We start from the raw sequence: 18,101 nt of genomic DNA on the forward strand, positions 1-18,101 counted from the left end.
TCTACACTGCTCAAACTCGCGTTTGAATCGTCAGTGGCAAATTCTTTAAATATAAAAAATGTACTTACAGGCTGTGAGTCAGAAGCGCCAGACTGTCCTTGCAAAGTTGGAATTGCCCCACTTTATAGAACTGCCTTTGGGCACAGACGCATTGTAGGCTAGTCTGCAGGTTCAGGAAACAGTCCTACATAAAATGCGTCACACAGCGTCACACACTGCGGGCTTGAGTGAACAGAGGCCGGTGGACTTGAGAACGGCGGCAACCACATGTGACGACCCCGGGCTGGACTCCGCTTCGTCCACAGTGAAAGCCGATCCGGCGATCCACAGCGCAAAGTTGATGTATTTCCTCAGCAACCAGCACGGATCAGCTCTAGGCATGACGAAGCAGATATCGTCCTCTTTTGGAAGGCCAAACAAAGTAGTTTTGCTTTCACAACGAAACACACAGCTCTTCACGACATGGCGGCAGCAACAATACTACAGCGAGAATAAAAGTTATGCAAATCTTCCCACATAGTGATGTAGATATGTGGGGGTGTGTTAGAACGAGCCGTTTTAGGAGGGCGTGGACAAGTCTCAACTTTTATAAAGAATATCTCTTTGGATTTGAGACTTTAGTCTTTGCAACTTTACAGATCTTCTTTATGCACCAAGAGCTTGTAACACTCCAAAGAGAAAGGAAAAATTTAAATCGCTTCATATGACCCCTTTAAGTTATTAATTAATATTATTATTTGAAATCTTAAATGATGCGAAACTTGAATAGTATAGAATTACATGTCTCACACTGGAATGTGCTCTGTCCTTGGTTTGTGAAAGGCACCCAACACGTTAAAACATACATTTACTTTTCTGACTTACTAGGACAGCTTAGGTCACAAAGGTCATTAGGGCCTCTCATCTACACAAATTTACAATTAAAGTATTTACTTTATTCTTCATCTATAAACATTAGAAAACAATGTTGAATATTGTCTGAAACCTCTAGCTGAGAAAAAGTACTTAATATCTGGATGTTTGGGGAAAGTTCCTGATTAGAGCTTGGGTCTGAAGAAGTTGCGTATTCTCTGTGTTTGTGTGTTGATATCTGTCTGTGCAGAACCAGTCTCAAGGGAGATTCATAACCGCACACAGGAGGGCTGGTCATCTGTACACCTCCCGTATGCATTGGGTGGTAGATATATGTCTTAGGAGCTAGGGGTTGCGTGTGGCCTCTAATCACCTGATACCTAAACAACCTTCGGGGATATGTGTTGGACATATCTGTTAAGATGTTGCATGTTTTTCTGCAACTAATCAGAATTCTTTTTACGTAAGTAGTGAAATAGTTAGTAACCTCTGTTAGAGTATAATTGCTGTTGTATTGAGATTGTACGCAGAGCGGCCTACAAACTCCTTGCGAGTGTTGAAGCTGACTTCTGCTGATGAAACTGCAAATTATTTTCTTCAGTAAATTTTCCTTCTGGTCTTCATTTATCATACCTGGTCCTTGGGTAAATTCCCCTACATCAGAAATGCATAATAATAATTTGACCATGTCAAATGTTTCTGGATTGTGTGAGAGCTTTGATATTAACCTTTTATTGCTGTAATTATTTGCAAGTTTCAGTTATTTTATTTTGTTTATTTTTTCAATTGTTTTTTAATGTAATTCTAAATTAATTAAAATAAACAAAATTAAATTAGTAATTCTACCTCTGATCAGTGAAATCTAAAGATACTTTGTTCATGATAAAGCTGATGAAGTCTCTAATTTGATCTTAGATGTTTGATGTATGTTCTTATTATTTCATTATTTATCTTTGTCACTTTACTATGCTATCTTTTTGGTTCATATCTTATATATGCGCAGTTTACATGCTGCAGCTCGGTTAGCATTAGTCTAATTGTACCATAATATTATTTAATCTCACTACTACTCTATAAATACTATATAGAGTAGTAATACTATATATACTTATATACATATATAACCTATAAAAATTATGTAATTAGAACAGTGCCAGTTAACATGGTGAGGGTCCTAAAATGTAAAATAAATTAAAAAAAATATTAAAAAGCCTTGTATTAGAAATAGAATAGCAAACTCTATGATGCATCAGGCAATTACTGTAATATTTGTGTAACTAGTAACTGGCTTGAAGGAGAGGCAGTGATTGAGTCGTTTGGTCTAAACTTTTCTAAAACGAACATGGCAACATTTATATGATCATGGGAGATTAAAACTGTATAATTTACAATATTTTGGAAAACAAAATACAAGGTTATTTAAACACAGTGATGTAATGCAGTTTTAGCTAATAAAACCCAACAGATGGCGCTATTTACCAGATAATTTAGATCGTCCCCCGCATATTCCAACACTCATATAAAATGTTCCTTTATAGGTTAGCTCATTCTTTTAATTGACATGTATTCAGAGTGACCCTGACTATCACTCTATGCATTTTCAAGGCATTTTACTGTATAGTTTTGGAGAAAACTAAAAGCAAAATCACCCAAAACATCAAACTCCATTGTTGCACTTTGATTATTTCCGTATATCCAAACATTCATAAAAAGTGTTCCTTTATAGGTTAGCTCATTCTTTTAATTGATATGTATTCAGAGTGACCCTGACTATCACTATATTCATTTCCAAGTTATTTTACTGTATAGTTTGGAGAAAACTAAAAGCAAATTCACCCCAAACAACAAAATGCGTCCTAGCACTTGTACTGTGTCCCATATTCCAACAGTCATAAAAAGTGTTCCTTTTATAGGTTAGCTCATTCTTTCAATTTATATGTGTTCAGAGTGAGTCTGACTATCACTGTCTTCATTTAAGGCATTTTACTGTATAGTTTTCGAGAAAACTAAAAGCAAAATCACCCAAAACATCAAACTCCACTTTGATTATTTCCACATATTCCAACACTCATAAAAAATGTTCCTTTATAGGTTAGCTCATTCTTTCAATTGATTCCTGTTCCCAGTGACACTGACTATTACTGTATTATTTTTCAAGTCATTTTACTGTACAGTTTTGAAGAAAATTACAGGCAAAACCACCCCAAACATCAAAGTGCATTCTAGCACTTGCATCATGTCCCATTTTCAAGCACTCATAAAAAAAGTGTTCCTTTATAGGTTTGCTCATTCTTTCAATTGTTTACTGTTCACAGTGATCCTGACTATTACTGTGTTCATTTTCAAATATTTTTACTATATAGATTCAACAAAATGCGTCCTAGCACTTGTACTGTGTCCCATATTCCAACAGTCATAAAAAGTGTTCCTTTTATAGGTTAGCTCATTCTTTCAATTTATATGTGTTCAGAGTGAGTCTGACTATCACTGTCTTCATTTAAGGCATTTTACTGTATAGTTTTCGAGAAAACTAAAAGCAAAATCACCCAAAACATCAAACTCCACTTTGATTATTTCCACATATTCCAACACTCATAAAAAATGTTCCTTTATAGGTTAGCTCATTCTTTCAATTAATATGTATTCAGAGTGACCCTGACTATTACTGTATTAATTTACAAGTCAGTCTTGGAGAAAATTAAAAGGCAAATTCACAGCAAGCATCTGAGTGCATAAGCAGTTTTACATCACGTCCCATTTTCAAACACTCATAAAACTCTTTCATTTATAGGTTTGCTCATTCTTGCAATTGATTCCTGTTCACAGTGATACTGACTAATACTGTATTCATTTTCAAATATTTTTACTGTATGGTTTTGGAGAAAATTAAAGGCAAATTCACCCCAAGCATCTAAATGCATAAGCACTTTTGCATCACATCCCATTTTCAAACCCTCATAAAAATATTTCCTTTAGAGGTTTCCTCGTTCTTTCAACTGATTCCTGTTCACATTGACCCTGACTAATACAGTATTAATTTTTTAATATTTTTACTATATGGTTTTGGAGAAAATCGAAGGCAAATTCACCCCAAGCATCTAAGTGCATAAGCACTTTTACATTATGTCCTATATTCAAACACTCATAAAAATCTTTCCTTTACAGGTTTGCTCGTTCGTTCAATTTATTCCTGTTCACAGTCACCCTGACTAATACTGTATTAATTTTCAAATATTTTTACTGTATAGTTTTGGAGAAAATTAATGGCAAATTCACTCCAAAAAACAAAGTGCATTCTAGCAGTTGCACTATTACCCATTTTCAAACACTCATAAAAATCTTTCCTTTATAGGTTTGCTCATTCTTTCAGTTGATTCCTGTTCACATTGACCCTGAATATTACTGTATTAATTTTCAAATATTTTTACTGTATAGTTTTTGAGAAAATTAAAGGCAAATTCACCCCAAGCATCTAAGTGAATAAGAACTTTTACATCATGTCCCATTTTCAAACCCTCATAAAAATCTTTCCTTTACAGGTTTGCTCGTTCTTTTGATTGATTACTGTTTACAGTCACCCTGACTATTGCTGTATTAATTTGACATTTTTTTGACTGTATAGTTTTGAAGAAAATTAATGGCAAAATCACTTCAAAAAACGAAGTGCATTCTACCAGTTGCACCATTAACCATTTTCAAATTATTAATTTTACTTTACAGTTTCTGCGAAACGCAAACTCGCTCCAAAAATGTTTTTATAGAGTGTATTGTTGCACTCATGTCCCATTTTCTAACAAAGTTTCAGTTTTTGAAGGAATTACTGCGCAAACGTACAATGCTTATCAAACTGACTCTTATTTTATATATAGTATTGGACAAAATTGGTGGGAAATACTCTCCTGACGTCATACTGTCATGTTACACTCAGGCAAGAAGGAGCGAAGGAGACGCAGGAGAGTATTTTCGAACATGGAATTTAATTTGAACACACGGGGAACTTCGGAGACACAGCAACACAATGTTTAAAAGCAGACAAAGAAACACTGAATGGGACTCACTATAAATACACAGACACCAATGGGACACATCTGGGAGCAAATTAACTAATTAAACAAACACAGCTGGAAACAAATTCATACAACGAGGACAGGAACAGGAAGGACCAAATAAGGGCAAACAGGAACTCAACGGGAACACACACACGTGACACATACACTCAACCTCTTCTTACATTTTAATTGTTAGTGTCACATTTAATTAAGTTAAAATCTTCATTTTAACCTTAGGAACTGATTATGTTCATCACCCCTTTGAGCAGTCCTTATTTGTGTCCATGGTTACTAATTTCTAACCTTTAGTTAAATTTCTTATGTCTTTGCTTTTATAGCCCTGAGGTTGTTGTATTTGTTTATGGTGATTATGCCTGCAAATTGATTGATTACTGTTTACAGTCACCCTGACTATTGCTGTATTAATTTGACATTTTTTTGACTGTATAGTTTTGAAGAAAATTAATGGCAAAATCACTTCAAAAAACGAAGTGCATTCTACCAGTTGCACCATTAACCATTTTCAAATTATTAATTTTACTTTACAGTTTCTGCGAAACGCAAACTCGCTCCAAAAATGTTTTTATAGAGTGTATTGTTGCACTCATGTCCCATTTTCTAACAAAGTTTCAGTTTTTGAAGGAATTACTGCGCAAACGTACAATGCTTATCAAACTGACTCTTATTTTATATATAGTATTGGACAAAATTGGTGGGAAATACTCTCCTGACGTCATACTGTCATGTTACACTCAGGCAAGAAGGAGCGAAGGAGACGCAGGAGAGTATTTTCGAACATGGAATTTAATTTGAACACACGGGGAACTTCGGAGACACAGCAACACAATGTTTAAAAGCAGACAAAGAAACACTGAATGGGACTCACTATAAATACACAGACACCAATGGGACACATCTGGGAGCAAATTAACTAATTAAACAAACACAGCTGGAAACAAATTCATACAACGAGGACAGGAACAGGAAGGACCAAATAAGGGCAAACAGGAACTCAACGGGAACACACACACGTGACACATACACTCAACCTCTTCTTACATTTTAATTGTTAGTGTCACATTTAATTAAGTTAAAATCTTCATTTTAACCTTAGGAACTGATTATGTTCATCACCCCTTTGAGCAGTCCTTATTTGTGTCCATGGTTACTAATTTCTAACCTTTAGTTAAATTTCTTATGTCTTTGCTTTTATAGCCCTGAGGTTGTTGTATTTGTTTATGGTGATTATGCCTGCAAAGCTATTATTTGTTTTGCTGTGTTTGTTTACCATAATCATCAGTCTATTGAATAAGTCTGCTTAGCTGCAATTTCTTGTTTGTCCTTACCTGTAACTGATCAATTACAATTGTATTGAGATGAATTTTAAAATGATCTATCTAAATTAAAATCCAGATTCAACAAGACACTGATCAGGTAAGGACAGTTGACAACACAAAGAAAAGAAAAATAATATAGTATCAGTGCCGTTATTTGAAAATGATCACACTTTTATTTTAATTTTACTTAACTTTATTTTATCGTATTTTATGTACTTTTATATATATTATACATTTATTTATTTTGCCTTTCTTATTTCAGAAAACAACTTTGTGCATCTTAAGAAATAACAGCACTTTGGGCATGCTGTTGTACATCCCATCAGACTGCACAACAGTGCCTACTGTGGCTTCAACACCTGTGAACATTTATTGACTGTCTTCTGCACACTGAAGCATATACCTAAAATCATCTTCTCATATTAGGCTTTTGTTTAATTGCATAAAAAATTACATATTTGCATTTGTATCTGTGAAATGTCATAACACAGGTTACATAATCCCTATCACAACTTATTTCTGTATTTTAGTCTTAATAAAACTCTTGTTTAAATTCCATTAGGTTGTATTGCAGTCAATCAATTAATAGCCTACTGTTATTTTAAGGTGTCATTGAGTCTTGAAAGGTGCCTAATAAAATGCATTATTATTATCATTAAATTATAATAGGAGTAAGCTGCAGCAGAGGCTGTGGCAGAATGACACCAAGGAGTTCTGCAGAGACATGAGGACTATAATTGGTTACAAGCTTTCTGTACAACAAAAAACAAATAAAAATAAAAATAAAGGAAAGGAAACCAACAATTTTTTCCCATCAAAACATGAACATGACTGTTTTCTACAATTCACACTGAAATAATAATAGACTAATAATAATAATAGCAAATAATGTTTGTTATATAATACTTACTATGTGTTTTTGAACTCAAAAGATAAGGTTTAGCCAGGTCGTATTTTAAATGTCATGAAATAGAACTTTCTAGACTTATTTTTGTGCTCTTAATTACTTATTATTATTATTTGATAATTAATACAGTAATAGTCAGGGACACTGTGAACAGGAATCAATTCAAAGAACGAGCCAACCTATAAAGGAAATATTTTTATGTGTGTTTGAAAATGGGACGTGATGTAAAAGTGCAAAGGTGCACATAGATGCTTGGGGTGAATTTGCCATTAATTTTCTCCCAAACTATACAGTAAAAATATTTGAAAATGAACACAATATTAATCAGGATCACTGTGAACAGGAATCAATTGAAAGAATGAGCAAACCTATAAAGGAAATATTTTTATGAGTGTTTGAAAATGGGCAATGGTGCAACTGCTAGAATGCACTTTGTTTTTTGGAGTGAATTTGCCATTAAATTTCTCCGAAACCACAGAGTAAAAATATTTGAAAATTAATAAAGTAATAGTCAGGGTCACTGTGAACAGGAATCAATTGAAAGAATGAGCAAACATATAAAGGAAAGATTTTTATGAGTGTTTGAATATAGGACATAATGTAAAAGTGCTTATGCACTTGAGACACTTGGGGTGAATTTGCCTTTAATTTTCTCCAAAACTATACAGTAAAAATATTTGAATATTAATACAGTGATAGTCTGGGTCACTCTGAATACATATTAATTAAAAGAATGAGCTAACCTATAAAGGAACACTTTTTTATGAGTGTTGGAATATGGGACACAGTGCAAGTGCTAGGACGCATTTTGTTGTTTGGGGTGAATTTGCTTTTTGTGTTCTCCAAAACTATACAGTAAAATGCCATGAAAATGAAGACAGTGATAGTCAGGGTCACTCTGAATACATATAAATTAAAAGAATGAGCTAAACTATAAAGGAACACTTTTTATGAGTTTTTGAATATACGGAAATAATCCAAGTGCAACAATGGTGTTTGGGGTGATTTTGCTTTTAGTTTTCTCCAAAACTATACAGTAACATGCCTTGGAAAGGAAGACAGTGAAAGTCAGGCTCACTCTGAATACATATCAATTGAAAGAATGAGCTAACCTATAAAGGGACACTTTTTATGAATGTTTGAATATGCGGAAATAATCCAAGTGCAACAATGGATTTTGATGTTTGGGGTGATTTTGCTTTTAGTTTTCTCCAAAACTATACAGTAAAATGCCTTGAAAATAAATACAGTGATAGTCAGTCTGACTCTGAACGTACTTATTCCTACACTGTAAAAAATTCATGTGAAATCTACAGGAATTTACTGTATTTGTGCACAGGAAATTACTGTATACTAGTTCACAGCAGAATACCGTAGTTTCAGTCAAAATTGCAGTAATGTAAGAAGTACTGTGAATGTCACAGTAACCAGCAATGTCTTGCAGAAAATCACAGTAACTTCCAATGTATTGTAGAAAACACAATAACTAATTATGTACTGTAGAAAATCACAGTAACTTCCAATGAATTGTAGAAAACACAATAACTAATTATGTACTGTAGAAAATTACAGTAACCAACAATGTGCTGTAAAAAAAACCACAGTAACCTTTTATATCCAGCTTAGTTTTCACAAGAGAGTGGGCGCGACTATTTGCAACTAACTTGAATGTGTTTGTCTTTTGCTTCCAGTTATTTCACCTGTACAAAAACAGCCCATTATACTACTTCATACAAACTTTTAAGTATTATCATATTATTTTAACTTTAGTATCATAATCATAAATTCACCCCCCAGAACGTGATTTCACCGTACTGCAATACACTAGGGTTTTCTGAAACCCAGCCACTGGGATAGAGAAGGAAAACACAGTAGCCTACACTGGCAGCTGGGTTTCCAGCCAATGACTGCATTTAATTTGACCTCACTGTAATTCAATTACATTTTAGGTTTGAATAGACACTGGGATAGAGAAGGAAAACATAGTAGCCTACACTGGCAGCTGGGTTTCCAGCCAATGACTGCATTTAATTTGACCTCACTGTAATTCAATTACATTTTAGGTTTGACTAGAGAATACAGGAAGCAAATGTTTTCTTTAATAAAAATTAAAATTAAAAAATGATCAGCAGGTCATCAAGATTTTATTGTTTTCAACACATCTAGCAATAAGTGAAGAATGATTAATGAAGCTTGTTGAGCAGTTAACTGTGACTGTTGATAAATGAATATTTATATTTAAATAATGCAACATGCATTATTTATTTCATATTCATTGTTATTTTTTTTATTTGGGCTGACCCAATATAACTAAACATCAACAGAACCTGTCGGTACCGATAGTCTAGTGGTTAGCGCCATATAGTGCAACTACTGTATGTCTCTGGCGACCCGTGTTTGATTCCTGGCTTAAGGTCCTTTGCCGATCACATTCCCCACCAATCGCTACACTATCCTGTATAATAAGCACAAAAAGGCAACAAAAAAAAAAGGTTGCACTTGCAAATTAGTGAATTTTACTTTACAGTTACATGATTGCTACTGTAAATGAAAACAGCGAAAATATGGTTATTTCTTCTACAGTAAGTTACTTGTCACTAGCTGCCAGTTAATTACTGTAGTTCTTTTCTACAGTAAGTTACTTGTCACTTGCTGCCAGTAAATTACTGTAGTTCTTTTCTACAGTGTAACTCTTTAAGCTTTAAGTTACATTTCAAATGACAAGGGATCAACTTATAATCATGTTTATATGAATTATACCGTGAACTTATTCTCTCAAATGGCCTGGGTATGCAGAGCATTCGCAGCTATGGACGGAACGCCACTGTATTATAACCTCATTGGGGGCTGAGCCCCCCTAAAATGAAAATCCTGGAATCGCCCCTGTCGTTCCCTATTTACCCTAGACAAGGGGAGGACATAACAACGTGTTTGTGTAACTGAAATTCCTTCCTCCCTTTCTTTTTACTTCTGTGATTCTGTATTTTTTTAATGCTCTAAACAATGTAATGACATGAAAAAATACTATTTTTTTCCTAAAATGTTTTGCTGGGTCTTAAGAGGTTAATCTATTCTATACTCTCCGCTCGTCTTCACGTGTATAAACTAAGCAAAACATGGTTTTAAGTTAGTAACTAAAAAACCTTACAGAATGAGATCACTGTGAAATCTTTATATTTTATCATGCAGAATGTAATATTCTGTTTCATGTTCTTTGCGCCAAATTCTGACGCTACCATCTGAATGTCACGGCAGAAATCGAGACTCATCAGACCAGGCAACGTTTTTCCAATCTTCTATTGTCCAATTTCGGTGAGCCTGTGTGAATTGTAGACTCCGTTTCCTGTTCTTAGCTGACAGGAGCGGCACCCGGTGTGGTCTTTTGCTGCTGTAGCCCATCTGCTTCAGGGTTCGACGTGTTGTGCGTTCAGAGATGGTATTCTGCATACCTTGGTTGTAACGAGTGGTTATTTGAGTTACTGTTGCCTTTCTATCATCTCTGACCAGTCTGCCCATTCTCCTCTGACCTCTGACATCAACAAGGCATTTTCGTCCACACAACTGCCGCTCACTGGATATTTTCTCTTTTTCAGACCATTCTCTGTAAACCCTAGAGATGGTTGTCCGTGAAAATCCCAATAGATCAGCAGTTTTTTTTAATTCTCAGACCAGCCCGTCTGGCACCAACAACCATTCCACGTTCAAAGTCACTTAAATCCCCTTTCTTCCCCATTCTGATGCTCGGTTTGAATCGTCTTCACCACATCTAGATGCCTAAATGCATTGAGTTGCTGCCATGTGATTGGCTGATTAGCAATTTGTGTTACCAAGCAATTGAACAGGTGTACCTAATAAAGTGACCGGTGAGTGTATGTTCACTATATGAAGGCCAAATGTTAACGTTGCACAAGATGTCACACATCTAGATGCCTAAATGCAGTTGTTGCCATGTGATTGGCTGATTAGCAATTTGTGTTACCAAGCAATTGAACAGGTGTATATATATAGAGAGAGTGAGTGAGTGAGTGAGTGAGTGAGTGAGTTCTGGTACAATTCAAACTTTTCACTGCAACTGTACTTTACTTTGCAGTGCAGAATTATTCTGTACTTTGCTGTGCAGAATTATACCCTTTGGTGCATGACGTCCACTGTGGGCAGATATATTCTCTGTCACAGAAAAAAAATTTACAGGACAAATATTGTTAAAATATGGATGAATATATTTCTGACATCCTATTTAACTGAAAAATATTTTTTGTACCTGTCTGATTTTCTGAGAATAAAAGTATTGAACACTTATTCCAGAGGAACATGGTGCATCCCCTTTTCCCGCCGCCATTTTGAATATATTATGCAATATCTCAAAACAAAACAAAAAAATAGATAAAAAGACAACAATTAAATGGAATCGTAGACAACACTTTGGGGGTTCGCCAGTTGGTTGATGGGACATGATGCTGCATCTTAAATGGTTAAAAATGGCTTCCAAATATCTGTCTAGTGACCACGATGCAACGGCACAAACCAGCACAAATCGAGCACAAACGAACGGCACCGGTTTGGAGAGATTGGCATGGGGTGGAGAGTGACGTCACTGCCTCGAATTCTACTTGTTATTTCTAAGAAGGGGAAATATATTTGATGTTCATTTTAAAGGCACAAATCAGCACTAATCTAGCACAAACAAATGACACTGGTTTTGTGCGATTTAGACAAACTGGGGTGGAGTGACATCACAGCTCCCGTAAACATTTTGGTTATATCTAAGGAAGGAAGAGAAATAAAGCGTTTGTTTTAACGGCACAAACCAGCACAAATGAACTGCACTGATTTGGAGCGATTTGGGTAACATGGGGGTGGAGAGTGACGTCACACGGTCAAAAAAGAATGTTTAATATCTCAAACACAAACCAACATAAAACAGCACTACAAATTAATAAAAAAAAAAAAGAACAGAAATTATACAGAAATGTCACAATTAACATATGTAATTGTTACATAATAACATTTTAAATTTGTTTGTAAAATGTTTAATTGTGCAAGTTTGGGCTGTGTTCTTTCTTTGAGTTTGTATATCTTTCAATAAAGTAAGCTATGAAAATATGATTGCTGCATTTCTATTTTTCTCTTCTGACGTCTTCTGTGTCAAAAACACTTTTCTTCTCCATCATGATATAATGTGTAAAGAGTAAACAGTCATATTTTTATCTTCTGAGTGTTGTAGGTTCAATTTAAATTTAGTGTTGTGAGATAATTAGCTGTCATTTTGTGCAGGCTATGTGACGTGTGATGGGTATGAATCCTGCTTGACCTCTGTCACTTGTTTGCTTGTTTTCTAACAACATTTTGATGGACTGATTCAGTACTTTATTTCACTATACAGCAGTTTTATCTAGACAGGAAGTCAGACTGTGAGGATCAGAAGAGCAGGACAGGAAGAAGCTCTTTACCTACAAACTAAACACAGTTTCTCTGAATGCCAACCACACGTGCAAAAGATGTCTGTCCATCTAACAGATCAAACCACATTTCTAAAGAACTCAAACCACAGCAGGTTTCAGTTTAACTCAGCTGAGCTGCTAGTCACACCTAAATGAAACTGATAAAGTGAGATGGTAGATGGTTTTAACTTTTTGTTTGATTTGTCATTCATAACATTTAAGAATTGAATTATTTCAATCATTTTAAAATCAATAAGATTTAACCTACATCTTAAATTTAGGAAGATTTATATAGCATTCCACTTCTCTACTTCTATGTTCTTAACACAATAATAATTCAAATGTTTTCAGCGGTAGACGATGAAACTGAAGAATATTCCGTCATTAAGAACAGTTAAAGTCTTAAGAGCCAGAAGAACATTTATATGTAACTGTCTGCATAACATGTGCTTAGTGTGTGTGCGCATGCACATGTGAACTAGGAGGGTCAAACTAGGAGGGAGGATTGACACACAATCATCCTCCTGTGTTTAAATCATTTTATACAGTCTTTTAGGTGGATAGTCTTACTAGATCAGACTTTTTACTGAATGAAAAAAATGTTTTACATGTTTGCTTGGATCTGTTTGGGCTGGTGCTGTCTGATTGGTAAGTTATAAATATATTGTTAGTAATCCATTTCCTCAGTGTTCTTCAGTTCACATTTAAACTTTACAAATCACAACTGACTTTGTAAACCAACAAGAGTTTTACTCTATGTAAAACTTGTTCCTGTTTTTCAGGTGTGTTTGATGCTGAGTTAAATGAAATACAGCCAGTGTCAGTGTTGGAGGGAGATTCTGTCACTCTAAACTCTGATTTTACTACAATACATGATGGTGATGACATACTGTGGATATTTGGGTCTGAAGACTCTCTCATAGCTAAATTCAATAAAGAGAAACATATCTTCACATATGATGGTCCTGATGGGAGATTCAGAGACAGACTGAAGCTGGACAATCAAACTGGATCTCTGACCATCACAAACATCACAACTCAACTTGCTGGACTTTATAGAGTAAAGATAATTGGAGCAAAACGGTCAACAAAAACATTCATTGTTTCTGTCTATGGTGAGTAAAGATCATTTGTCTTCAAATACTCTTAAAGTGGACATGACATGGATTTTTTTAAATATTATTTTTATATGCTTTACAAAGTTCCCTTATAATGTTAATCAAGTTTTTTTGCACAGAATTTTCAACCCTCATTCTGATCACTTCTCTAAAATGACCTATTTTTAAGGGGCGGGTCCTTTAAGGCTTCTCAGTAATCAGCCACTGATTGGTTAATGTCATTGCATAGGAAACAGTATCAACGCCCCCTCGCTATTGCACGTCCTGTAAGTAGGTGTGTTCAAAGTGTGACATCAAAGTACCGCAAGCGCTATGAGAGCAAACGACTCTGGCAGAGATGGTCTTATTATTGGGAGACACGAGGGTCTGTATTATTTACCATTGGAGAAAGTGTAACGGTCAAATTGGATCACTTGTGTCTTCTTGATAACCAATCACATTAGGCTACATTACAGCCTAGACATCATTGAATTTCAGTCAGATTTGTGCTACAGTCAATCTGCGTTTACGGATACTATACAGGTGCATCTCAATAAATTAGAATGTCGTGGAAAAGTTCATTTATTTCAGTAATTCAACTCAAATTGTGAAACTCGTGTATTAAATAAATTCAATGCAACCTTTACAGTAGCTTATCACAAGTTCATTTTGCAGTATAATGCCCTTACCGCAATTTCATTTTACAGTATGATGGCCTTACCGCAATTTCATTTTACAGTATGATAGCCTTACCACAATTTCAATTTACAGCGAAATACCCTTACTGCAACTTAATTTTACAGTAATATATCCTTATATCCTTACTGTAACTTAGTTTTACAGTATAATATTACAGTAATTTTACTGTAATTTATTTTACATTATTTTATCAAACATTTGAATATTTTACATGAATGCCATTGAATTGAATAAATTCCAAATAAGTGACCCGAGTCCATGTACAAAAGTATATATTTTTTATTCACGGTCACTATTAAATACATCCATTACTTACTTATTTTTTGTGCTTTATTCTGGAACATTACAAAAAAAAATAGAGAACTGAATTCATAACAACAAATCAAAGTAGAGATCATGACAATATTGCAACAAAAAGAAATATGGCAACAAGCATCCCAGTTGGACTTGGCTGCATGGACTCCTTAACCACTGACAGCTGATCTGAAACAAAACAGAGGGGAAATGTGTGAGAAATGGTCATGAGTTTATCTCATCTAAATTTGTTCATGGACAGACAAGGTGTAGCGAAGGCTACCTTGAAAGATACCCAGTATAGTACTGTTTAAACAGTATTGCTTTTTTGCACATCCTTGTCAGGGAACTCCATTAATTGCCTGAATGTACAATCACATTAAAGAGTGACTTTATGGTCGTTCAAACTGTCAGAACACGACAGAGAGGGAAGTGATAAACTTGAACTGGTTTAATTTGACAAGTAGGTAAATATACATCAGAGGGGGGAGCCAACCATAAACTTGCACCTTAAACAATGCCCACTTGAATGCGCAACAGCTTCCAGCTACGGTGGAAGAAGCAACAGTGAGTCAATCGGTCCTCCAGAGGCTGAATCCAGAGGGGTTAAATGAGTCCAAGAAACAAGAAAGGAACAGTCAGTTTTAAGCCCTTAGGAGTGGTGGCGAGCGATTAAACAGTGACTGATAGAGTTGCGGGGCATGAGAGGCACATGTACATCGCAGATATTGAGTAATGTCCTGACTTTAGATGAGTTTGTGCTGTGTCTTGATCAGATGGGAGTGTAACATATGAATTGTGCTGGTATTTGGTGTGGTTTGATCTGTAACAGACAAGAAGCAGCACACTAATATAAGTAAGCACATCATCACAGCCTTAATACACAAACTATTGACTCCTCCCCTCACATGGACATAATAATATGTAAACACATAATATAATCACAAGCTGACAAGCATTATGTCACTCACAATAACATCTTTTAACATTTTACTGGCATTATTTACCAGTCGATTATTTACGAATATTTATTTACGATTACCATTATTTACGATCTCCCCACCCCTATCCGGAATGCTGAATCCCTGACCATTTTCAAGCGACAGCTGAAAACTCATCTCTTTCGAAGCTACTTGACTTCATCATCATAAAAAAAAACAAACAAACAAAAAAAAATAATTCTCTCTCTTTATCTATTCCTTCTCTTTCTAGCGTGTACTTATTTGAACAATGTCTAAAAACTTGGTATTACAAGCACTTCCTGTATCTGTTTGCCTCTTTTAAGAAGAATCGCTTTATGTATCCCCCAATTGTAAGTCGCTTTGGATAAAAGCGTCTGCTAAATGTCTAAATGTAAATGTAAATTATTTATCAACATGAGATATTATAACATCCTAAACATTATCTATAAACACTGTAGAGCGACACAAGCTTGAGCACAGATGAATAAGTACCGTCACGTAACATCACGCAGCCGATAACTGCGTCATACTATATAACAACGAGCAGGGCCGTAGGCATAGGCGAGGTAGGCGGTCGCCTAGGGCGCCACCAGCTGAAGGGGCGCCAATGAGTGCACGTACTGGCACTTTTAGCAGGGTTGTGATAAAGAGTGGCACGGTCACCCTGAAATATGACTGCCGCCCCCACTGGACCCCCCAACATTATTGGGCGAGAGTACTGTCAATCTGACGATGCCTGTATGCCACTAGATCAGAGTGCTGCATTTTTGTTTGCATTTGGAGCGCTCAACAACGCCATTAGATCAGTGGGCTCTGTCAGTGCTTTGGCAAGGTAACACTTTTTTTTTGCCATGCAATAAAGCTAAGTTCAAAGGCCAATTTAAAATATTGGTACAGCAAATAAAGTGCACAAAATACTGGAATAATATGGAATCAGAATAAGAGAATAAGAATAATTGTGAATCAAACTGAATTGAATCAAGATCAGAACTGAATTAAGAGCTTGTGAATCAAATGGAATTATGAAATCTGTATCAATTCCCAGCCCAACATCTGAGTGATCATATATATATAAAAAAAACTTACAAAGCCAAAGGTGCCGTGATTCTAGGTGGCCCTTAAAAGAGTCTCTGGGGTGTAGTTGGCTCCTGCTGACACAAGAAAAAGGGAGGAAAAGAGGAAACATCAGAGAGATATTGCATATCTCAGGTGTGGGATGCTTGATCATATATATATATATATATATCAAAACATCTCAGACATTTCTGTCATAGCTGCAGTTAATCTAATGTCACATACTGTGTCTGATAGTTTTTTTTAATACAGAAAAATGTATAAAGTTAAAAATGTTACACAGATTAAAGTGCAAAGTAACTATAAATACCAATAGGTATCACTTTACAATAAGACCTCATTAGTTAACCTTAGATAATGCATTAACATTCACAATGAGCAAAAGCTACATTTTCTACATAAGTTATTAATCTTTTAAAAAAAATTAAACTCTTAGTTCATGTCAGATCTTTTGATTTTAACAACGTGTTATTAAATATTGGAATTACCTAAGATTAATGAATGTTAGAAGAATTTTTAATTGGTAGTTTATGTTCACTGAATTAAAGGGGTCATATGATGCTGCTAAAAAGAACATTATTTTGTGTATTTGGTGTAATGAAATGTGTTTATGCGGTTTAAGGTTAAAAAAACACATTATTTTCCACATACTGTACATTATTGTATCTCCTCTATGCCCCGCCTTTCTGAAACGCGTCGATTTTTACAAAACTAATCGGTCTGAAAAGCGAGGTGTGCTCTGATTAACCAACTATCCAGTGCGTTGTGATTGGCCGAAAAGCTCAAGCGTGTGACGGAAATGTTACACCCCTTACCATACTGTGATGCCGTCTCCCGGAGCAACGAGACAATCGGTCTGAAAAGCAAGGTGTGCTCTGATTGGCCAGCTATCCAGTGCGTTGTTATTGGCCGAATACCTCAAGCATGTGACGGAAATGTTACGCTCCTCACATACTGTGAAGCCCTGTCCAGCCTGGAGCGACGAAACATGAAAACCAATTATAAACGAGGCATTCGTTGATCCAGTGGGGACATAATTACAGATTATAATGACTTATACTGTCTTTTTACGCGTTGCATCGCGCCGCGTAAACATAAAACCATGTCTGCATTTGTGATCGGAGAAATGACAAACAACAAGCCCTACTCTACACTGCCCAAAAAACTCGCTTTAAATATATAAAATATAAAAACTCTTTAAATATAAAAAAACGTACTTACAGTCTTTGAGTCAGAACAGCCGGCATTGTAGTCTACTCTACCAGGATCAGGAAACAGAAACGGATTCGACGAAGGAGCGTCTGGCGGGCTTGCGGCAACCACATGTGACGACCCCGGGCTGGACTCCGCTTCGTCCACGGTGAAAGCCGATCCGGCGATCCACAGCGC

At 35.6% G+C, this 18,101-nt stretch overlaps 1 protein-coding gene across 1 annotated transcript in view; it reads left to right on the plus strand.

Moving 5' to 3' along the window:
• LOC107729908 (uncharacterized) overlaps positions 1 to 18,101 on the plus strand; it is a 27,963-nt gene that overhangs the window by 5,494 nt on the left and 4,368 nt on the right. Inside the window, exons 7-8 of the mRNA XM_016540644.1 lie at positions 11,236 to 11,259; positions 13,386 to 13,646. Of these exons, the coding sequence (XP_016396130.1) occupies positions 11,236 to 11,259; positions 13,386 to 13,646 (285 nt within the window). The remainder of the gene's footprint in view (positions 1 to 11,235; positions 11,260 to 13,385; positions 13,647 to 18,101) is intronic.

The sequence above is a fragment of the Sinocyclocheilus rhinocerous genome, unplaced genomic scaffold (genome assembly GCF_001515625.1).
Source record: "Sinocyclocheilus rhinocerous isolate Xijiao unplaced genomic scaffold, SAMN03320098_v1.1 scaffold1239, whole genome shotgun sequence".
NCBI classification, from domain to species: domain Eukaryota; kingdom Metazoa; phylum Chordata; class Actinopteri; order Cypriniformes; family Cyprinidae; genus Sinocyclocheilus; species Sinocyclocheilus rhinocerous.